General features: G+C 44.9%; 1 protein-coding gene across 1 annotated transcript in view; it reads right to left on the bottom strand.

Moving 5' to 3' along the window:
- Positions 1–25,154, bottom strand: part of LOC115093884 (proton channel OTOP1-like) — a 148,331-nt gene that overhangs the window by 22,030 nt on the left and 101,147 nt on the right. The window contains exon 4 of the mRNA XM_029606280.1: positions 2,283–2,413. Coding sequence (XP_029462140.1) covers positions 2,283–2,413 — 131 coding nt within the window. The remainder of the gene's footprint in view (positions 1–2,282; positions 2,414–25,154) is intronic.

Genomic DNA, 25,154 nt, shown 5'->3' on the forward strand with positions numbered 1-25,154 from the left:
TCTTGAATTCTTGACCCCTTTTCTGGCATTTTACTAATTAGTTGGACAGTGCATGTATGAACTTAGTATTGTTGGGAGTTATATGTTTCAAATGTGTTTGGGGATGCTGTGTGGGGTGCTATTTTTCTCCAATCTTTTCATCGGTTGTTATTTGCTGGGTATTCCTTTGTATGTGTGCTTTCATTGAATTTTTTCTGCATATTGGGGATATGCCTGATGGATGCGATTTTTGTTTTTTTTCTTTCTGAACCTGATTATGCTACTGTTTGTTTGCTGTTTTTATCTTCTTTCTCTGTTTTTATGTAAAGGCTTTACTATTGTTTTCATTTTGTTTCTTTTTCTTTCTCGAATATGAATGGGGTATATTTTTCTTCTGTGTTTATTCCTTCTGTGCTCATGGGTTTTGCTTAGGTGCTGGATTAATGCTTGTACTGTTTATCCTTCTCCCATACTTGTCATCTTTTCTTCCAATAGTTTCCCTTAATGTTAAGGGAAGCACCCAATTAAATGCAAATAGGTCTTGATTTATCTTAATAAACAATGTCCTTCTATTAACTTTTCACAGGAAACACATCTATTCTCTCCTGAATTTGTCTTTTTGTATCCACTCTGAGGATGGAAAATGATGTTGTGATTCTCTTTTTCAAGCATCTGGACTATGCATTGAATATGATTCAGAAGATAGATGAGTGCTGGCTATTGTAATGTTTATTCCTGTCAAAATTATTTTGCTGAATATTTATGCATCTTCCAATGACTCTCTTCTACTTTTTCATGGCATTTTTCATCTCCCATTGGATTTTACAGTGGATACGTCTTCCTCTGTCCGTATAAGATCTTCTAATGCACGTTATGAGAATAACTTTCAAAACTGCTTGTATGTGTCCATTTACTTCTGTATATGGGCATATGCAAAGTTGTTACTGTATTTTATAACCTCCACAGATGTGATACGCACAGGTTATAAAATACAAGTACATATGTGTGCACAAATGCTCACATATATAAAAGCACCAAGCCACGGAATTGGACTAAATGTATTTTGGTTGCAGTAAATGTTTTGTTGAATACCCCACCAGAATACCCAGCATTCTTTCTTTACTGTCAAAGATACCCTAAAGCAAGGACATCAGAATAATGAATATATCTGAGCGATAAACCAAAGGGAGTCTGAAATCTGAGTGTTGGTATCCACCCTGGAGGTTTATCCTCTTCCCCACTGGAATAAACCCCAGCACCAACTATGTTGGAGTGAAATAAGAGGACAACTCAGCACACTCAACAACCCATACAATTGTCCAAAATAACACTCTACCAACACAACAAAGGACAATAAACATCAAAAAAATCAAAGGCAATAATACACACTATGTATTATAGATAGGGTGTCAGCAAACCGGGAACAAATACATATAGCACCTCTCCAAAACAAAGATCTGCCAGTCCTTTCAATCCTTCACCCAGAATTTTGGAATGATATTTTTTTCAAGAGATTTTTAGTCAGCTGATGTCAGGGCATTGTGTTTGTTCACTTACATGGGTCAATAGTTGTTTAATAATACTGAATTTTTTCACATTTTTGAAAAAGTTTTTATATGCAATTAAAAATCTCTTGAAAAAAATATCATTCCAAAATTCTGAGTGAAGGATTGAGAGGACCAAGTGACCTCTGATTTGGAGAGGTGCTGTACATATTGTTGCCAGCTTGCTGACACCCTATCTATAATGCATAGTATGCATTATCATCTTTGATTTGTTTATGTTTATTGCCCTTCATTCTGTTGGTAGAGTGAACTAAGAGGAGAGAAAGTCCCTGAAGAGGGGGTTACATGTGTTTCTCTAAGCTAAGTGAATCTGAATGAGTTCCCGTAAGAACATTTAGCAGAATCTCATTAAAATTTAAACTGACCCGCTTAATCTAACCAAATTAATTGTGGTCCTGTACTCTATCCAATGCTTATCATACTTTAACTAATAAGAATGACCCAAAATAAGTAAAAAAAAAAGGTTAATTAATTATTCACAGACTCATTATTACAATTATCCTTGACAGTACAGCTTCATCCTGTTTTCCTACCAAATCCTATGATGTTTATCAGCAATTTCCTGCAAAATACTTTGCAGGCGGGAATTATTCACCATGATAAAATCAAGAGCTTAATATGGTCATGAACAGCACTGTTGACTACTGTACTGTAAACCAGACCAATGTTTTGTGCAAAAATGTCAAGGTAGAATTACTATAAGAAGAATATCTATACATTACTAGCTGTTTAACTTACGCAAAGTAATGTTTTCAAAACCTAGAGTAGACAGCCTCTCCTTATGTTCAAAAAGCTGGTGTTTTGACTCCGTTAGAACTGCAGCAGCCCATAAAAGTAAGTTGGTAAATACAGAATGGATCAATCCAAACCTGTCAAAAATTATAAAAATAAAAAAAGATTACAGATAAGCACAGAAAATATATGATACTTAATTCCTGATAGCATCTGATACAAGTGGTTAAGTGTCCAGCAGCTTGCACCAGAGGACATTGTAACATAATAGCATTTGTGCATGATAAGCTGATATACAATGCTGGACACTTTTTCATTTCTGATAATGTGTACCACTTCACAGAACTGCCAAAAGTCGGTGTGGATACGCTTGATTTTGTCCTTTGAAATCAATGGAGTTATAGCAGGTTATCCCAGTCTATCCCAACAAATCCACTAAAGTGTCAGAATTCCCCGAAGGTTTATAGGGCCAGCACTGGTCATGTCTACATCTTATATGAATCATGCAGTAAAACAAATAGCTGTACAAAAAGTCCTTAAAAAATATGTTTTCCATTCTGTGCCTTTGGAAAGTTTTTATCGAATAAGGCCCAGTATGAGTATGTTGTTGAAGCACTAATAGCAGAAATGTTTTGTTGGACAATAAGAGTTGGGCAGGGACAGATTTATAATGTTGTTGCCCCTAGGCACTTTTGGGGTTACCCCCTTCTGTAAGGGTCTGTTACAGGGTAGCAGAGGGCTGTTTTCTGCTGACTGAGTTTCAGCAGAGCTGGAAGGTGGAAAATCTTAGCCAGCCTGCTGCACCTAAATGATTGCTGACCTTGGCACAGACATAATGGGTGCCTATTGACAAATCCAAGGCTGGAGTTAGGAAGGAAAGGCAAATCATGCTCATCCATATATTTTCTTGTGGCTTGCAATTGAATTTCTGCAGCAATACTGATGTTTTAAGGGGGCCATTTTCGAAATGGGTAGTTGAAAAACCCTCAAGTACTGTCACCTATGGACTCTGCAGTTTTCAAAGGAAATGTATTTGTGTACTTTCACTTTGGAAATTGCCTAAGCAAAAAGTATGTGCAGACATTTGTACCTGCTTTTTCTGCAGATATTTTTCCTACAAAACTCTGCACTTTGCTGTCTCCCCTGACCTAACCTCCACCTCTGAGCCTGTCTACTTTTCCCTTGTACAAAAGTAGGTACTTTGTTGATTCCCACTTGTACCTTTACCTGTGTACAAGGTGGGACATTTTCAATCTATTTACATGGGCAAATAACCCTCTTTAGGGTTTGAAAATGCCTTCCATTTAGCTATTTTTGCTATTATGAGATGAGACCTAGAGACCTATATTTTTATACAGTCCCCCTAGAGGAGAAGATAAACACATTCAAATATCTGAAAGATATTGCTAATGCACAAAATGTACCGTCACAAAGAGCCAATGAATCCCACTTAAAATTGGGTTCACTTGTGCGTGCGGCCAGGCTATGTTATAATGTGCACATTTACACATGTATGTTATAAAATATCAGTGTCCCTGGGTGCAGGCTAATGAACGTGGGCACATATGTGTCCACATGCCAGGTTTAAAATGTACCTTTATGTTGGGAAAACTAAGCAGATAATTAAAATCAGAATGATCGAGCACCATTCTAGTCTAAATCTCTACCTGGCTACTGCATCTGTAGTTGGACATTTTGATGATCATGCACATTCTTTTGAAGATCTTCATTTCTATATCATTGATCAATTAGTGACAAAATGGTGAGGTGGTGACTTTGATTTGAAACTACTGTGTCTTGAACAACATTGGATTTACAAATTAAACAGTTATACCATATAGTCTTAATGATGAATTGGATCTTGCTGTATTTTTATGATTTTTCATACTGTCATTTTATACTGATTTCTTTTTCTGTATTCAGTGGTTTGTCATTGTAGGTGTTTGGATTTTTGACATTTACTGATTTCATTACATCATCAGCTGTTGTGTAAATTCAGCATTTAGGAGGAAGAAGTTTTCCCACTGAGGTTCTCTATTTCTCTATCTGTGAGATGCTAGTCATCCGGACCAAGTATGTACTCCTAGATCACAGATAAGTGTTGCAAATTTCCCCTCTCTGGATATTTTCTGATATAGTTATTTTTTGTTATTTTCCAGATTTTAGAAAACAATGATTCTTAGTGCACATAAAATGATTCTTTGCCCCTGTAGATGTATTGCTAGGTGCAACATAGGTCAGGTTTGGTCTTAGAGAAGGAGACTGTCTAATGATCAGTTGTGTAAGGACACATTTTTAGATGCAAGAAAAAATTAACAAAAATTTGTCTCTTACACAAGATGGATGAATAAGTTGACTGGGTGGCCTTGAATATATTTCTATGGGCACACTGACTGGCATGCTGACACCTTGATATAATTTGTAGCACTCTTAACATTCTTAACTTGTCTACTTTTGTGAAATACCTTGGTGTTCTCTTTGTATCCCTTTTATTTTTAATGCACAAAAAGTACACCTTTTTCAATGGAAAGTTCTAGAACAAAAAATGGAGACGTAGCATAGGTTTGAGCAGGAGGCTGAGAACCTGGGCTGCAAGAGTTCAAATCCAGCATCTCCTACTGATGCTCATGTGACCTTGGATAAGTCCATTGCCTCAGGTACAAACTTAGGCCTAGATTTTCTAACGTACCAATAACGTAATCAATAATAAAATCCTGAAATAAGTGGTACTTCACAACACTACATACCTTCAATCAAATTCTCAGATACAATAAAAGAACACAAATTGATGAAAACTTATTTAGCTAACAAGTAAACTCTTTAAATACTTTCCAGGAACACACTTTCACAACTTTCCTTTAACTGTTTGTTTTTCACTTTTAACTACTATTTCTCAAATATTGACCTTTCCTTTTTTTCTTTTATCTTGCAGGTGCAAGGATTTATCAACAAAAAAAACCAGATAAATTTCAGTTCAAATAATCAACCAAGAATGTTTCTTTTTTCAAAATATTTTCAATTTTTGTTTCTTGAAGGTTCCAGTTTTTACTTAGAAAATCACCAGATAAATAAAGATTATCTTCAATACTCATGGTAAGAACACTGCATTTCTGTCAGTTTTTCCTTGTACCTCATTCTGCACCACTTTCTGTGTGCTCATGATTAATTTGCTTTAAGCCATTTATAAAAATGTTTAAATAAATAAATAAATAAAATAAAATAAATATGTCTGTGAGTAGTTTCTGTCTGTGCTTCTCTGTATTTCTGGCCAGCAATGTACTATCTTTGTAACAGATGTGCATGAAATAGTTCACAGTTCTGAAGTCTTTGCTGGTGCCCCTGGAGTGTGTAGGCATGCTTCCTTCTTCTTGAAATATTTGATCATCTGATCCTCGGGCACACAGGTCCACATCCAGCCACACCATCTACTATCCTGAGCTTTATCAAACTAAAAAGAGAGGCTACCTCCTCTTTACATGAATTTTCTTCCAGCAGAATCTAAGTATATTTATTCCTCATTCACTGGAACCACTGAACTGGATTGTGAACTAGTTAATAAAAAAAGATAAACAATAAAAAACATGTGTCCTTATCTAATTTTTGCCATCTACTCAATTTTATTTCCTTTCTCTCTCTCTCTCTGATTGTGTTTGTCAGTCTTACTGACTGGCATACAGCTCTAGTAGGAAAGGATTTTAATTAGCTGAAAAATATTCCTTAGATTTTCTCTCCCCAGTTATTAACCAGGAATGTGCATTCATTAAAAAAAAATGGGCATAGCAAAACAAATTGGGGGTCCCCGAAATGAATCGAGAGGAACTCCCAATTTAAACAAAACCTATTTGTTTCATTCATTTTGAAATGAATGATTTCTATGAAACATTAAAGTCAATGGCCTCATAGAAATCTATGGGAGAGCAACAGATATACTGTTAGGAATTGCTGCAAAGTAAAATGCAGTCAGCTAGCAGATATAGGTAGGAGGGACATGTTCATAAGGAGACAATAGAGATGACATAACACAGTGAAGCATTTTTTCCAATCCAGCCTATTACTGTACACCAGATCCAGTGACACTGAGCATGCCTGAGAATTGCTGTACATTACTTCTGAAAGCATTGTCTGTGAACTATCACTAAGTTGCTAGATAACTTTCCCCAAACAACCCTTTGGCTGCTGCCCATTTTAGACTGTCACTCTGCCAGCAGAGAAAATCAACTAGGCAGCGCACTGCTGCAGAAGTTGTGTGTCAGTGTATGCAGTTTGCTCTCTCGTTTTGGGTAGGGAGGAGGCAGAGTGTGGAGAATTGCTTGAAAAGCTAATACTAAGTTTGTATCTGTCTGCCTGGACAGATGGCAATAGGCACTAGATGAGCACTGAGCACAGTGCAGAGACTGAAGCATATCAGGCTGGGTTATAGAGCCTGCCATTAATCTCATCCGTGTCAGACAGTGTGCCACTCAGTGCAGCATTATCTCTATGTTCCCTGCACACACACATTAGCGTAGCACAGTCAGTGAGCATACAATCAGTTAGGGTACCACTAAGAAATACAAAATCATTTTTAAAATCTAAACTCCCAGTGACAAAATCAATCATGTCAGAGATAGGGAATGGCAGAGCAAGTAAAAGAAATGTTTCCAAAATTGGCCAGGTTGATAGTGCCAAGAACAACCAAAGAAATAATCCCACTGTTGTGAAAAAGTCTGTTTAGTGAACCCTTGGCCCGGCTGTCTGGACAGCGGAATCCAGACGATGGAAAAGGAGCTGGGAGGCGGTACGGATCTGGCGTGTAAGAGGAAGTGTTCGCCCTGGAAACCCGAGACCCCCCCAGGAGGAGCCCGTAGGGGTCCGGGTCGCTGGGACTTAGGAGGTCCGGTGGTCAGGGCTGGCTGAAGACGAGAAGGGTCAAGCAGGAGTCCGAAGGTCAGGGCTGGCTGAAGACGAGATGAGTCGAGCAGAAGTCCGAGGATCAAGGCTGGCTGAAGACGAGAAGGATCAAGCAGGAGTCCGAAGGTCAGGGCTGGCTGAAGACGAGATGAGTCAAGCAGGAGTCCGAAGGTCAAGACTGGCTGAAGACGAGAAGCTGGGAAGACAGGAACGGATCCACAGGAGTAAGGACTGGAGCAAGCAGGAACGGATCCTCAGGAGCAAGGACTGGAACAAGCAGGAACGGAGCAGGCAGGAACCACAGGAACAAGGACTGGAACAAGCAGGAACGGAGCACGGCAGGATCCAGGGAAGCAACTAAGTACTCACAGGAGCGACCTCGTTGCAAGGCAAGGTAAGAGAGACTGAAGCTGGTTTATATAGCCAGCCAGCCTCTGACGTCAGGGAAGGGGCGGTTCAGCACTTCCGGGTGCTGGACCTACAAGTGCCGTCCCTTCGCGCGCGCGCGTACCTCGGCAGGGGGGAGGAGTCAGAATCGGCCTCGACGGCGTGTCCACGAGGGAGACGCCACTGCCATGCGGTGTACAGGCCCGAAACCCCGGCGGAGCGCGGCACGAACGGGGACCTCGGCACGGAGGTAAGCGCCCGGTCGCTAGCCTGGCGACCGGGATAGCAACAGTACCCCCTCTCTTACGCCCCCTCTTCAAAGGACCAAGCTTTTCAGGGTGATCCAGGTGGAACTGTCGCAGGAGAGACTTGTCTAAGATGTTGCGAGCTGGCTCCCATGTATTGTCTTCATCTCCACAACCCTCCCATGCTAGCAAATACTCCCAATGTCTGTTGACAAAGCGAATGTCCAGTACTTCACGCACTTGAAAGGTGGGATCTTCCGCCGTAGGCGCCGGGGAAGCATCAGGTGGTCTAGGATGGAATTTTGAGAGTATGACTGGCTTCAGTAGAGAAACGTGAAAAACGTTGTGAATGCGCAGGGAAGTGGGTAGTCGTAACCGGTAAGATACCATGCCCACTCTCTCTGCTACGCGGAAAGGACCGCAGAATTTGGGTGCCAACTTCTTAGAAGGTTGTCTGAGATGGAGGTGTTTGGTACTGAGCCATACTTTGTCCCCTGGGAGGAAAAGTGGTGTGGCTTTTCGATGCCGGTCGGCAAATCGTTTAGAAGAAAGCGCCACCTTTTGTAGTCGGTGCTGCGTAGAAACCCAAAGTCTATCCAGTTGGTTAGCGGTTGACTGGGCGGCAGGAGAGGAGACTGGTACTGGTAGCGGCAAGGGTGGTTTAAGCTGTTTTCCGTATACAATCTGGAAAGGTGATCTTCCGATTGCGGCGTGCACTTGATTGTTGTAGGCAAATTCTGCCCAAGGTAACAGATCTACCCAATTGTCCTGTTTGTGATTGATAAAAGCTCTCAAGAACAACTTCAACGAACGGTTCATGCGTTCTGTTTGGCCATTGCTCTGTGGGTGGAAAGCAGTGGAGAAACTTAACTGTATCTTGAATTTTTTGCATAGCGCTCTCCAGTACCTGGCGGTGAACTGGGGCCCACGGTCAGAGACAATATCTTGAGGTAGACCATGGATGCGAAAAATATGGTGAACGAACAAGAAAGCCAGTTCCGTAGCGGAGGGAAGTTTGGGTAAAGGCACAAAATGGGCCATTTTAGAAAATCGGTCCACAGTGACCCAAACCACAGTCTTGCCTTGAGAAGGTGGAAGTTCTACTACAAAGTCCGTAGCAATATGTGTCCAAGGTTCCGCAGGGATCGGTAAGGGCTGTAAGAGCCCCCTTTTGGAACCAGTTAGGGGTTTTTGTAGAGCGCAGGTGGGGCAGGAGGTAACGAAAAGAGAAGCATCCCTCCGAAGTCCAGGCCACCAATAGAAGCGACCTATAAGATCCAGTGTTCTTTGTACTCCCGCATGCCCCCCGGTCAAGGAGTCATGCCCCCAGGTTAAGACCTTCCTGCGAAGTCTCTTTGGTACAGGAGTCTTAATAGTGGTGTCCAGCGGAGTGAGGTTCAGTTGTATGCTTGCGGGGTCCAAAATGTGCTGCAAACCCTCCTCCTCCTCAGGTTGAGTGGTCCAAGATAGAGCGTCTGCCCGAACATTCTTTTCCGCAGGTCGGTACTTAAGAATGAAATTGAAGTGACTAAAAAACAGTGACCACCTTGCTTGACGAGGGTTCAACCGTTGGGCTTGAGCCAAGTACTGCAAATTCTTATGATCTGTATATACGGTCACAGGATGATTGGCTCCCTCAAGCCACTGTCTCCATTCTTCGAAGGCGAGCTTGATAGCAAGGAGCTCTTTGTCTCCGATACCATAATTACATTCGGCCGATGAGAATTTCTTTGAGAAGTAAGAGCAAGGCATTAACTTGCCAGAGGCATCGTGCTGACTGAGGACGGCCCCAACCGCCAAACTGGAAGCATCAACCTCTACAATGAAGGGGCGCTGCGGATCTGGGTGGCGCAAGCAAGAGTCTTGTAAAAAGGCTTGTTTTAATTCTTCAAAGGCGAGACAAGCAGAAGTGGACCAGTCATGAGTGTTGGAACCCTTGCGGGTGAGTGCAGTAAGAGGGGCCGCCTTTTGGGAGTAGTGTGGTATAAAGTGTCTGTAAAAGTTGGCAAAACCAAGAAAACGTTGGAGAGCCTTTAAACCCACCGGGCGGGGCCAATTAGAGATAGCAGCGACCTTCTCCGGGTCCATTTGGAAGCCAGTGGACGAAACGATGTATCCCAGGAAAGGAAGTGTCTCGCACTCAAACTGGCACTTTTCCAGCTTGGCATACAAATGATTGTCTCTTAATGCGTGTAACATGCGTTGGACGTAACGGCGATGAGAGATGAGGTCCGGAGAGTAGATCAAGACATCGTCGAGATATACGATAACGAATGAGTGGAGCATCTCTCGAAGAACCTCATTCATTAAATTCTGGAAAACAGCTGGGGTGTTACATAATCCGAAGGGCATTACAAGGTATTCGTAATGACCGTCCCGGGTGTTGAAAGCAGTTTTCCACTCGTCCCCGGGACGGATACGGACTAGATTGTAAGCCCCACGCAAATCAAGTTTCATGAAAACTTTGGCTCCTTGGAGTCTGTCTAATAGTTCAGGTATTAGTGAAAGCGGTTACCGATCCTTCTTGGTGATAGTATTTAATCCACGATAATCAATACATGGCCTGAGGGTGCCATCCTTCTTGGCCACAAAAAAGAAGCCTGCCCCAGCTGGCGAGTGAGTAGGCCGGATAAAGCCCTTGGCAAGGTTTTCAGTGATATAGTCCGACATCGCCCGAGTCTCAGGTATAGACAAGGGATAGACCCTGCCTCGCGGAGGAGTGGTGCCGGGAAGCAGGTCGATGGCACAATCAAATGGTCAATGAACAGGGAGAAGTTCCGCCTTCTGTTTAGAGAATACATCCGCAAAGTTCTGATAGGGGGCTGGAAGCTCCAAGGCGGCTTGACAGAGCGGAACAGATGGTCTCAGAGGCAAGTTCAAACAGTTCTGGAAACAATAGTCGCTCCACTGGGCGATTTGAAGAGAATCCCAGTGAATGATTGGAGCATGCTGTTGCAGCCACGGAAGACCTAAGACTATAGGATGCACTGATTTCTCCAACAGCATGAAGGAGAGTCTTTCGGTATGGAGCGTCCCGGTCCAAAGAGTGAGGGGTCCAGTGACCTCCGAGATGTCTCCCGGTAACGGAGTTCCTTGGATAGAGGTGACTCGGAGCGGAGGCTCCCGGGGTAATGTGGGAAGCCCCAGTTGATTGACCAGTTCTTTCAAGATAAAATTTCCCCCAGCTCCGGAATCGATGAATGCTAGAGTCTGGAAGGAGCCTCCTGGGTAATCCAGGGTGACAGGTACCGTACATTGAGGAGCAGGATTAAGACAACCTAGAGAGATCTCCTCCTTCTTCCCTAGGTTCAAGCGTTTTCCGGCCTCGCGGGGCACTGGGCCAACAAATGACCCTTGGTACCACAGTACAGACACAATCCTAGGGTGCGGCGTCGCCTCCTTTCCTCTTCGGTTAGCGGCGTTCGCCCAATTTGCATGGGCTCCTCAGAGGAGTTATGACTGGAAGTGGATTGTGTCTTATGAGATGAGGTCAGAGATCGTGAAAAGGTGGGGGCCAGGGCAACCGGTCGCCTAGTTATTCGGCCCTCCTTGGCTCGCTGCTGTAGGCGTCGGTCGATCCTCCCCGCCAAGTCTATCACCTCGTTCAAGGTAGTGGGAATGTCCCGAGTCATCAGTTCGTCTTTTATACGACCTGCGAGACCTTCCAAGAATATGCCTCGCAAGCAATTATCTTGCCACCCAAGCTCCATGGCCAGGGTGCGAAATTCAATAGCATAGTCCGCTAACGAGCGGGACCCTTGTTTCAATTGAAGAATTTCAGTAGTGGCGGTAGTCTGGCGAGCTGGTTCGTCAAAAGTCTGTTTGAAATGATCCACAAACCTTTGCAGGTCCTGTAGTAAAGCATCTTGGTGTTCCCAGAGGGGCGAAGCCCATATCATGGCCTTCCCATCAAGCAGGGACAAGATGTAGGCTACCTTGACAGCATCAGATGGAAATTGCCCCGGCAGCAAGGTGAAGCGGATGAAGCACTGATTCAGGAAGGCCCTACAAGTCTTGGCGTCCCCTGAGTAACGCGTAGGAGCCGGAAGTTGGGTCTGCACGGACGGCTGAGGAACTAGTGCTGGGAGCGGAGGCTGTACCACCACATCGAGCGGCTGAGCGTCCAGGCGATTCGCCAGGCGACCTACCATGGCAGCCAACACTTCTAAACATTGTTGCTGTTGCTGGATTGTTTGAGCCATTCCCGGAATGGCCTGCAGGCCGGGAGTGTCCGCCGGGTCCATGGCCTTGCAAACTGTTGTGAAAAAGTCTGTTTAGTGAACCCTTGGCCCGGCTGTCTGGACAGCGGAATCCAGACGATGGAAAAGGAGCCGGGAGGCGGTACGGATCTGGCGTGTAAGAGGAAGTGTTCGCCCTGGAAACCCGAGACCCCCCCAGGAGGAGCCCGTAGGGGTCCGGGTCGCTGGGACTTAGGAGGTCCGGTGGTCAGGGCTGGCTGAAGACGAGAAGGGTCAAGCAGGAGTCCGAAGGTCAGGGCTGGCTGAAGACGAGATGAGTCGAGCAGAAGTCCGAGGATCAAGGCTGGCTGAAGACGAGAAGGATCAAGCAGGAGTCCGAAGGTCAGGGCTGGCTGAAGACGAGATGAGTCGAGCAGGAGTCCGAAGGTCAAGACTGGCTGAAGACGAGAAGCTGGGAAGACAGGAACGGATCCACAGGAGTAAGGACTGGAGCAAGCAGGAACGGATCCTCAGGAGCAAGGACTGGAACAAGCAGGAATGGAGCAGGCAGGAACCACAGGAACAAGGACTGGAACAAGCAGGAACGGAGCACGGCAGGATCCAGGGAAGCAACTAAGTACTCACAGGAGCGACCTCGTTGCAAGGCAAGGTAAGAGAGACTGAAGCTGGTTTATATAGCCAGCCAGCCTCTGACGTCAGGGAAGGGGGCGGTTCAGCACTTCCGGGTGCTGGACCTACAAGTGCCGTCCCTTCGCGCACGCACGCGCGTACCTCGGCAGGGGGGAGGAGTCTGAATCGGCCTCAACGGCGTCTCCATGAGGGAGACACCGCTGCCATGCGGCGTACAGGCCCGAAACCCCGGCGGAGCGCGGCACGAACGGGGACCTCGGCACGGAGGTAAGCGCCCGGTCGCTAGCCTGGCGACCGGGATAGCAACACCCACACTTAAATTGAAGCAGAATTTTTTCAAGACTAAAAAGGCAGATGTCCGCTCCAACCATAAGAAACGGACATATGGGGATGAGCATGTGCCACTGCAGCAAGCAAAGAACACTGAGAATGTTTCACTCCATTCTATTTTTGAAATGAGGAAAAAGATAGCAGACTTTTCTCAGGAAGAGAGTAGCAGCAAGGTGAAAGGGGCAGGAGAACAGGAATGCCCAAAATCAGCATTGTGCTTTTCTTTCCTCACTAGAGATGATGCTGTGAAGACAGTATTTTTATTCACTAATTCAGATGAAGACTTTTTCCTTGGTTTGTCTGAATCAGAAAAGAAATGAACTGGCAAACTATTGTGAGCTTCCTATGAGGCAAAATCTTCCCTGCCTGAAGGTAGGCCACCAAAAGAGTTTCCGGTGCCCCTTCCCTGTGTGGTACTGCAAGTAAACAAAAACAGCTTCTGATAAAGAATGAGACTAAGAGCCAAACTGTGATGTTAAATTTCTAAATTCTTCCAAAATTTCCAAATTTTCCCTGTATTGTAAAAAAATATTATTATTTAGATGCACATTTCCCAAAAATGACACAGAGAAAATCGAATTCTTCCCACTTCCCATCTCAGAGAAATGGAAGCAATAACAATCCTACTCTCCCAGTCTCCAGCAGACTTGCTCCCTCTCTCCTTCCAGGTCCCAGCACTTTTGCTCCTGAGCCTCCTCTCCCCTTCCCAGACTTCTCAGCCAGACACATACAAAGTGCAATAATGCAAAGACAAAAACATCATTATTCTTTATAAAACAAAATCAAGAAATATAAATCAATCATAATAGAAAACCATACTATTAAAAACAGTATTTCAAAACAGATGACAGAGCATCTATAAAATAAGAATAAGGATAAAATATAAAATGTTAAACATTTCCAAAAAATCAATGTAATCAATGTAATATTTTAAAACTCGCTCAGATACTCGCGTAAATGCCGCTGCATGCACATCTCAGAACTTCTCATAAAGCGATGAGGCATGGGCATGGTCTGGGTGAGGAATGGGTGGTACATGGACATTTCGGGATTTTAATCAGAAATTTGCATTTAAATACTTACACAATCCAGTACGTGCTGAGGCCCCTTGCTGTGCAATTTTACTTCTATTATGGATAGCAAGTAAGTCAAAAAAAAAAAGAAAGAGCCATTTTGGAGGAGTTTAAAGGGCCTGGAGTAACTGGGGGAAGTACAGGCTAAAATACCAGGGGGGATTGGAAGATTTATATGTTATAAAATAGACTCGTCCCTGGGCGCAGGTCGATGAATCGTGCACTTGTGCGTCTGCATGCTGGTTTAAAAGTTACTGTCACTATAAGCAAATGTTCTCCAGTTCATTTACGGTTTCACAATTACATTTTTAGTCTGTGAATGTTTTCCCATGCTTAAACTACAGGAAATTAAAAACTTAGGAAAAAGATGGGCTTTTTCAGAACTGACAAGTGGAGGAGTAGCCTAGTGGTTAGAGGAACAGGCTGCAAAGCAGGGAAACCAAGCTTTAAATCCCACTGCTGTTCCTTGTGACCTTGGGCAAGTTGCTTCATTCTCCATTGCCTCAGATACAAACTTAGATTAAAAACCCTTTAGGGACAGGGAAATGCCTATTGTACCTGAATGTAATCTGCTTTGAAATGTCTGCAAGGCAAAATAAAATAAAGTAATACCCAGGCTTGCATCCCCTCGCCCTTATTCCCCTTAGGTATCACCTTTCACAAGTGCCTGGTCTTGCTTGACAAAAGCAAGTCCTCAGAAATGTTAAAGTATCCAAGTGACTCAGAAGTGGCTTCTGCTGCTTTTATTTCTTCTGCTTTACCTCTACAACTAAGTTTCCATCACCCCTTCATAATATACAAGTGGCAGCTATATTTCAGCAAAACAATGTGCATCACATTTGATCCTATTCATAAGGAAGAGTAGATTTGGACCACTTTATAAGATCTGGATAATGGGTTCAGCTGGTGCTTCAACCTCTGCCATGGATACTTGAAATAATGAGGGAAAGTGAACATGTGTGGCAGTCTTTGAATGTAAGCTGAAAAAAAAGCACCAGCTGACCAGCCCTTCTTTATTTGTCTGTTCCACTTGTAATCTGCCTATTCAGAAATGACTCAGGGTAGTGTACAATAGTTAAACAATTGTAAAAATATATGAACATAATGCTTTAGAAATAGCATACACAATACAATACACAATATAAACTCTAAATTAGATGAGAAAATCTTAAAACAATGAAAACCGCAAGGGAACATACGGTCCACATCAGTGAATTTTTAAAAAGTACAACTCAGAGCAGTGTGTATGAATAAATGTGATTAGAATTAACATATAAACATTATGAAGGTAATTTTTAAAACATTATACAGGAATTGAGCATGTAAAATTAGCATATGTGCACGTAAATAACATGTACATACTTTTATACTATTTTAAAAGCCTCAAGAATAAACGCACACTTGCAATGTCATGCATAAACGTAAACAGGAATAAAGAGGGACATTCTGGGGCAGAGTTCAGAAGTACCCACCCACAAGGTGCTCTTTTGTAAGCGAGATACATGCATACATTACCGAACTTGAACCTTTTACACCTGCTAATTGATTCATGAGTTATCCATCTAAATGGCAAGTTTTGAATAGCCATATAAGTCATTATCTGGATAAAATCTAACTGGATAAAAAAAGAGGCATTCCAGGAGCATTTTGGAAATGAGTTAAATAATAGGGATGTGAATCGAGCTTCGGACGATTGAAAATATCGGACGATATTTTCAAAATCATCAGAAATTGGGGGCTCCCCCTAAACAATAGGAAACCCCACGATATTGATCGTGGGGGTTCACTTATCGTTTTGGGGGAGGGCGGGAAAACGGCACACAAAAATAACCGCTAAACCCACCCTGACCCTTTAAAACTAATCCCTTAGCTTCCCCCACCCTCCCGATCCCCCCCAAAACTTTTTATAGGTACCTGGTGGTCCAGTGGGGGTCCCTGGAGCGATCATCCACTCCTGGGCCGTCGGCTGCCACTAATCAAAATGGCGCCAATGGCCCTTTGCCCTTACCATGTGACAGGGTATCCGTGCATTTGGCTGGACACTGTCACATGGTATGAGCACTGGATGGCCGGCGCAATCTTGTGCTCCTACCATGTGACAGGGACTGACCAATGGCACCGGTAGCCCCTGTGACATAGTAAGAGCAAAGGCTATTGGTGCCATTTTGAATACTGGCAGCCGACGGTCCGAGTGCAGGAGGTCGCTCCCGGACCCCCGCTTGTCTTTTGGCAAGTCTTGTGGGGTCATGAGGGTCCTCCAAGACTTGCCAAAAGCCCCTGGTGGTCCAGCAGGGTGGTCCCGGACCCCCACTGGACCTGGTGGTCCAGTGGGGGTCCGGGAGTGATCTCCTGCACTCGGGCCATCAGCTGCCAGTAATCAAAATGACGCCGATAGCCTTTGCCCTTACTATGTCACAGGGGCTACCGGTGCCATTGGTCAGCCCCTGTCACATGGTAGGAGCACAAGATGGCGCGGGCCATCCAGTGCTCCTACTATGTGACAGAGTCCAGCCAATGGCAAGGATATCCTGTAACATGGTAAGGGCAAAGGGCAATCGGCGCCATTTTGATTAGTGGCAGCCGACGACCCGGGAGCGGGAGATCACTCCAGTGAACCCCACTGGACCACCAGGTACCTGTAAAATGTGTTTTGGGGGGTCAGGAGGGTGGGGGAAGCTAAGGGATTAGTTTTAAAGGGTTGGGGTGAGTTTTTTGTTTATCGGCTCAGGCGCAGCCGATAAACAAAACCGTGATCGGGCCCAATGAAAAAAAACCCACATGTGAATCGGAACCGGAATCCGAACCGATTCCGGTTCCGATACACATCTCTATTAAATAATTCAGGAAACTTAGCCGATTTTTAACAATAACCAGCTGATGGAGATGCATCAAGCCATGATAGGGCTATAATGCACGTTAAATAGAGTATGTCGCACAATATAAGCTGTAAATCACTTGATATAGCCCTAATGATAATTAGCTTATATTGGGCTAGATTTCCTACCCTATTCCAATGAGCTGATTTGCATGGGATTTGCATGCATGAATTTTGCAAATCCATGCAGAGAAGCTCATACATAGGTAATCTCATATAAATAAAATAACGCAGTTGACATTGATAGTTGTTAGCCAAATTATTTTAGCTACACCTTTTAGGAAACTTTAATCTAACATGGGAGCATCGAGGTCCTAACACGGGTCCCAATCCTTTTTTTTTTTAGATTTAAAAGGCCGAGAAAAAAAATATCACACTACAAAAAGAGCAAAAAGAGTTTAAAAAAAAAATAGCAAAAAGTGTCCAGGGGTTAACCATGACACCCCTCCCCACCTTGGTGCCACCAACTGAGGTAGCCCTGATGACAAAAGTTTAATAATAGCATGCCACGAATGTGCGATGATGGCCCCCCCCCCCCCAAATCCAATTAACATAGAATCAATAAAAGAGACAGGGTTTCCACCCCCATCCTCCTTTCCATCAAAAACTGGCGAGGCATTTCACCCCCCTCCCCAAATTCCTCTTCCCCAACCCCCGAATAATAATTAAAAAAAACTCATTGGGTATAGTGGCAAACCCTCCTCCTTTGTCCCCACAAGCTCATACAACAATCATTGGGGTCTAGTGGGTCACCCCGGACCACCTTCCAACATCCCAAGCCTTCCTCCCATCCCCCATTTCCTAAAATTCTGGAAAAGCAGCCAGCAGAATGGTTGGAGCACTCCCTAGCCTTGGGCCTGCTCAGTGCCATTATCCAAAATGGCACTGGCCTGACCTTACCCCAATCACATGGCTGGGGCAAGGTCTAAGCACCGGACCTCGGCCATGTGGCTGAAGGTCCGATTGGTAGACTTTGCTCCAGTCATGGCGCACACTGGGCCTACAGCTAGGGGGAGCCCTGGACCCTTCTGCTGATTGCTTTTCCAGAATTTTAGGTAATAGGGGATGAAAGGGGGTCTAAGGGGTGCCCTACAAGACCCCAATGATTGTTGTATGAACTTGTGGGGTCGGGAGGTCGGGAGAGTGCCAACATACCCAGCAAGTTTTTTTTTATTATCTGCAGGTTGGGGGGAAGGGGAACAGGGGGGTTAAATGCCTGTCTAATTTTTGATGGAAGGGTGGTGGGGATGTGGAAACCCTGTCCCGTTCATTGACTCTATGATGACTGGATTTGAGTAGGGGGGCCATTACCGCGTGTTCATGGCTTGCTATTATTAAAGTTTTGTTGTCAGGGCCACTTCAGTTGGTGGCCCTGGAGTGAGGAGGGGGATCATGGTTGACCCCTGGATACTTTTTACTACATTTGGCCACATCTTTTTTGATGGTATTGTGCCCTTCAAGGTAATGGTGGCCCCGTGCACTGGGAGCTGCCATCACACGGTAAAGAACAAGGCTGCACTGTTTTTTCCTTGCAGTGTTTTGCTGCCAGCCAAAACAACACAACGATACAGCCGTGATAATTTTGGGAAGGAGGGGCCCACTATCACGGTAACAAACCCCCCCCCCCACACACACACACACACACACGCGCGCGCGATTGTGTTGCCTCCTCCCCTTAACAAATCATAGCTTAGTGTATCTAGGCCTAAGTTATTCGGCCTTGTGCAGCTACTTGACCACCCATGGGTGCAGATTTTCAAAGGGTTACGCACATAGGGAGGTTACGCACACCGGGCCTATTTTCAAAAGGCCCGGCGATGCGAGTAAAGCCCCGGGACGCTTGTAAGTCCCGGGGCTTGATAAAATGGATGGTCCGGGGACAGGGCGGGCGCATGTTATAAAATTGGGCGTACATTTGTGAGTGCCGGGTTGCACGCACCTTTTAAAATCTGCCCCATGGTGTGCAAGTTGGGCCCTCCCAACTCCTTTCCTGGTTTTGTAAATAGATATAAAATGAAGTCCCTCACCCATCTGAAGTGAAAGTCCTGGGCTGGACTCCAACCCCCAGCCCCCTTCCCCATCAACTGATATCTAATAACCCTGCCAGGAGCAAGGTATAAACAGTGGGTAACTTATCCTTCCAGCACTGTTTCTTATAGAAGCATTCACTGATGCCTCAGGATCAAGTAAATTTATGCCTCACTGCCAGCAGGGATTATTTGATATTTTGGGGGATGGAGAGATCCTTAAAGGTATATGTATATACAGAACCAGGAAAGGGTTTGAGGGAGGCCTGATCTGTGGACCCCGGAACATAATTAGCCACATTTAAGGGGATTGGGGGTGGGGTGTTCATGGCCCAATAGGTCCTTAACTAAAATTTAAGGGGGAGGGGCGGAGAAAATTACCCCATACTTTGTAAATATAAAGCAATTTCAGCTGATATTACATTTTCTGCAAACACAACACTTTATGGATTTGGACTGATCTTTGCTTATAGACTTATACTCTGGGCATAACTAAGGGCCTCATTTGCTAAGCATTTTTCCCATAGACACAGCATGGGAGAAGAATGTTAGTAAATCAGGCCTTAAGAGAAAAAGGAGACAATTAGCACCTAGAAGGCTGATTCCTACTTACACCCAGTCCCCTTTAAGCATAAAAAAATGAACACTTCAAGCAAACTGGTAGCCGGAAAAAAACATATCAAAACAATTTCCTGAAAAGCATAACACATTTTCTTTAATTCTGAAGACAAGATGAATTGCCAGAAAGCCTTCTGTAAAAGACATTGACCTCACCTTGCTTTATGAAGACTTAATGTCAGACGTATACTCTGTTTATAACTAACAAAGAAGCCAGTATATATTACACTGCACAGAACTCTATGCACACTTTAGTATATAATAGACAGTATTTTGCTTCTAGGATTTCTGTGCAAAAACCCAAGGTAGAAAAATAGCACATGCAGTTTTGCTATAAGCCTTTTCACTAAAACTTTCACTATGCCTCAATAAGATATATTTATAAAGTGTGCAGAACTGCATTTGAAAAGCTTTTCACAAGTAGTTTTACTATGTGCTCATAATTAATGAACTGCTTTGCATAATTTTGCATCATAGTCACTAATTAACTATTAAGATAAATAACATTTTGGACCCCTAAAACTCTGGCAAATTTAGCAAATAGCTAAATTTTCACACTAAAATTGAAAGTGCATGCTATCCCAAATAACAAGCACTCTTTGCCTCTTTAGCACCTGAAATGGCCATTGTGCAAATTTTACTGATTAATACATCAGTCTCAAAGAGACATAAGAGGCAGCTGGCACCTAGAAGTAGGGATGTGAATCGTTTTCCATATCGTCTTAACGATAGAAATCGTGTGGCAGGGCAAGAAAATCGTGTTAGGCACGATTTTTTAGTTAAAAATCGTTTTTTCCGATTAGTGCGGGAGTTAGTGCACACTAACTGAAAATGATACAATTTGACACTTTTCAGGTCAGTTAAGGTCAGTTTAGGAATGAATATGTATTCCTATTGGCTGCCCTCTTATTTATTCATGTTACCAAGGTTCCCACTGACAGTATATGGGGGATGGGAAATGGAAACAGTTGGTAGCTTGACAAAACAAGTAATGTGATCAGTCAATGTGACTAGAACTTGTGCCCTAACCCTGATACCAGGGGTATTGTGATCTTCCTGCACACAGTGCCCTATCCCTATTAATACCAGGAGTGTTGTGATCTTCCAGCACACAGTGCCCTAACCCTGGCACCAGGGGTGTTGTGATCTTCCTGCACACAGTGCCCTATCCCTATTAATACCAGGAGTGTTGTGATCTTCCTGCACACAGTGCCCTAACCCTGGCACCAGGGGTGTTGTGATCTTCCTGCACACAGTGCCCTATCACTATTAATACCAGGAGTGTTGTGATCTTCCTGCACACAGTGCCCTAACCCTGACACCAGGGGTGTTGTGATCTTCCTGCACACAGTGCCCTATCCCTATTAATACCAGGAGTGTTGTGATCTTCTTGCACACAGTGCCCTAACCCTGGCACCAGGGGTGTTGTGATCTTCATGTACACAGTGCCCTATCCCTATTAATACCAGGAGTGTTGTGATCTTCCTGCACACAGTGCCCTATCCCTAATACCAGGGGTGTTGTGATCTTCCTGCACACAGTGCCCTATTCCTGATACCGGGGGTGTTGTGATCTTCCTGCACACAGTGCCCTATTCCTGATACCGGGGGTGTTGTGATCTTCCTGCACACAGTGCCCTATTCCTGATACCGTGGGTGTTGTGATCTTCCTGCACACAGTGCCCTATTCCTGATACCGGGGGTGTTGTGATCTTCTTGCACACATCCCGGTATCAGGGATAGGGCACTGCATGCAGGAAGATCACAACACTCCTGGTATCAGGAATAGGGCACTGTGTGCAGGAAGATCACAACACCCCTGGTATTAGGGATAGGGCACTGCGTGCAGGAAGATCACAACACTCCTGGTATTAATAGGGATAGGGCACTGCATGCAGGAAGATCACAACACCCCTGGTATCAGGGATAGGGCACTGTGTGCAGGAAGATCACAATACCCCGGAGGAGTGAGGGTCAGGCAGCTCCCCCCTGTCTGTGAAGCCAGCCTCTCACTAGTAATGCAGGGAGGGAGCTGTCTCAGACTTCACCATCCTCCCCCCCCCCCCTCACCCACACACCATTCACTGGCTGGGACATGGGGGAAGTCAGGAGTGAGGGTCAGGTAGCTCCCCCCTGTCTGTGAAGCCAGCCTCTCACTAGTAATGCAGGGAGGGAGCTGTCTCAGACTTCACCATCCTCCCCCCCCCCCTCACCCACACACCATTCACTAGCTGGGACATGGGGGAAGTCAGGAGTGAGGGTCAGGCAGCTCCCCCCTGTCTGTGAAGCCAGCCTCTCACTAGTAATGCAGGGAGGGAGCTGTCTCAGACTTCACCATCCTACCCCCCCCCCCCCTCACCCAAACACCATTCACGGCTGGGACATGGGGGAAGTCAGGAGTGAGGGTCAGGCAGCTCCCCCCTGTCTGTGAAGCCAGCCTCTCACTAGTAATGCAGGGAGGGAGCTGTCTCAGACTTCACCATCCTCCCCCCCCCCCCCTCACCCACACACCATTCACTAGCTGGGACATGGGGGAAGTCAGGAGTGAGGGTCAGGCAGCTCTCCCCTGTCTGTGAAGCCAGCCTCTCACTAGTAATGCAGGGAGGGAGCTGTCTCAGACTTCACCATCCTCCCCCCCCCCCCCCTCACCCACACACCATTCACTGGCTGGGACATGGGGGAAGTCAGGAGTGAGGGTCAGGCAGCTCCCCCCTGTCTGTGCAGCCAGCCTCTCACTAGTAATGCAGGGAGGGAGCTGTCTCAGACTTCACCATCCTCCCCCCCCCCCCTCACCCACACACCATTCACTAGCTGGGACATGGGGGAAGTCAGGAGTGAGTGTCAGGCAGCTCCCCCCTGTCTGTGAAGCCAGCCTCTCACTAGTAATGCAGGGAGGGAGCTGTCTCAGACTTCACCATCCTCCCCCCCCCCCCCTCACCCACACACCATTCACTAGCTGGGACATGGGGGAAGTCAGGAGTGAGGGTCAGGCAGCTCCCCCCTGTCTGTGAAGCCAGCCTCTCACTAGTAATGCAGGGAGGGAGCTGTCTCAGACTTCACCATCCTCCCCCCCCCCCTTCACCCACACACCATTCACTGGCTGGGACATGGGGGAAGTCAGGAGTGAGGGTCAGGCAGCTCCCCCCTGTCTGTGAAGCCAGCCTCTCACTAGTAATGCAGGGAGGGAGCTGTCTCAGACTTCACCATCCTCCCCCCCCCCCCTCACCCACACACCATTCACTGGCTGGGACATGGGGGAAGTCAGGAGTGGGGGTCAGGCAGCTCCCCCCTGTCTGTGAAGCCAGCCTCTCACTAGTAATGCAGGGAGGGAGCTGTCTCAGACTGGTATCAGGGATAGGGCACTGAGTGCAGGAAGATCACAACACCCCTGGTATCAGGAATAGGGCACAGGTTCTAGTCATATTGACTGATCACATTACTTTTTTTGTCAACTACCAACAGTTTCCATTTCCCATCCCCCCAACCATCACCTCAGTTGGAACCTTGGTAACATCAATAGATAAGAGGGCAGCCAGCCAATAGGAATACATATTCATTCCTAACTGACCTTTACTGACCTGGATAGTGTCAATAATTTGTATCATTTTCTGTTAGTGTTCCTGAGTTTCCATTTCCATTTCCCATCCCCCCAACCATCACCTCAGTGGGAACCTGGTTAACATCAATAGATAAGAGGGCAGCCAGCCAATAGGAACACATATTCATTCCTAACTGACCTTTACTGACCTGGAAAGTGTCAATTTGTATCATTTTCAGTTAGTGCGCACTAACTCCCGTTAGTGCGCACTAACACGATTTAACGATTTTTAACTATAAATCGTTAGAATTTCTATTGTATTGTGTTCTATAACGATTTAAGACGATATTAAAATTATCGGACGATAATTTTAATCGTTAAAAAACGATTCACATCCCTATCTAGAAGGCTCTTTCCAGCCTGTTCCCTGAATCCGTTGAGAAGATATTGCCCTCATTTTGCTTTACCAAGGTTTCATCTCAGACTTATAGCCTAAAGGGATTTTACCCTGTTAAAAATGCCAAAGACAGCTCTTTTACTAGTGTGATTCATGATTTAAGATCTGAGGGCTAGATCACAGTTGGGATTGAATTAAAAACATGTAATATAAATCCCAAACCAACGGTTCCTCTTTCTCTAACCATAAATCCGGAATCACAAATCCAGAAAGTTGGATTGACACATCTCTATTTATTATAACATTTACCTTCAAGGTTGGTATAAATATTATTGTACATTCAACTAAAGAAAAGAATATTCATACTAGGAAAGCTGCTATTTGGTAAGCAGTATGAGCTAGATTTTAAAAGCCTGGCGCATGCATCAGTTGGGGGATGTGCACAAAAGTATGGCTTGCATGCACTAACTGAATTTTAAAAGCTGCCCAGATGCGAGTGTATCTCCCGCTGTGTGCACATCTCACTCGATTTAAAAAAGAGGCATTGTCTGGGCATGCTCTGGGCGGTGCATAGCCAAGAGATGTACACGTAAATATTCACACACTCCGGCGCACACCCAGTTCCTCTGCCACTTAACTTTACTATGGAGGAAGTGTAACTGTAAAAAAAACAAAAGAAAAGAGTCATTTCGGAGGGGTTTACAAGGTCTGGGGTAACTGGGGGGGGGGGGAGTGAGGGGGGGAGGGAGTGCAGGCTATTAAACCAGGGGGATTTGGAGGATCTATCTCAACACTGGGTGAACTGGTAGACAAACTGGTGAAACTGCTCATGGTGTGGACACGTGCCAGTTTTAAAATACCCTGACGCGGTTGAAACACGATTTATGCACCTGGACGCGCAAGTTCTTAAAATTGGGCACACATGTGTGCGCGACCACAAGCTATTTTATAACGTGTACACATATGTACGTGCAAGTTATAACATGGCCAAGTGTCTGGGCCTGTGCCGGCATTTACATGCTAAAGTATGCCCACATGCCGGTTTGAAAGTTACTGTCCCTTTGTGCATACATCGCTAAAGTTGTTAGTACCCTCGACTTTTACACTTGCTAATCATCTCACGCAATTGAAATCAGACTTGTCTTTTGACTGTAGTTTTTGGGTGGGAGGTCTAGTTGGACTGATAAGCATTCAGGGTACAATGCTGGAGGGTCTAGGTTAACTGGTGAAGGTCTGGGTGAAGTGGTGGTGGTATTAGTGAACTGTTGATTCCTATTACACATGCCAGAAAATACTTTTAGAAGCAGAGTATGCTTCTAAAAATAAAATACCTGCCTCTGCATTTTTCTTGGTTATTATGTGTGCATTCTTACAATTATCATGTTTCTAAAAAAGACATGCATTTTGTTATAAAAATGGGAAACAAAATGTATGTTTTCCTGAATTACAAATTGACACATATACTGAAACATCCGTGCATCCTTTTGGGGCAGAAATAGGCAGCTCCCGCCACACAGTTTATGAAATACTAGCATAAATCTCCGTGGGCTCGTTTATGTGAACACTTGGTGCCCCACGCATGCCTTCACAAGTTGGGCTCAAAGTGTCATTGATTAGCACTACAAAGTGGGCTGAAGGGCAAAGCAGTGACACTAAGAAAATGAGAAAAG

Source organism: Rhinatrema bivittatum, chromosome 1, assembly GCF_901001135.1.
Source record: "Rhinatrema bivittatum chromosome 1, aRhiBiv1.1, whole genome shotgun sequence".
NCBI classification, from domain to species: Eukaryota; Metazoa; Chordata; class Amphibia; order Gymnophiona; family Rhinatrematidae; genus Rhinatrema; species Rhinatrema bivittatum.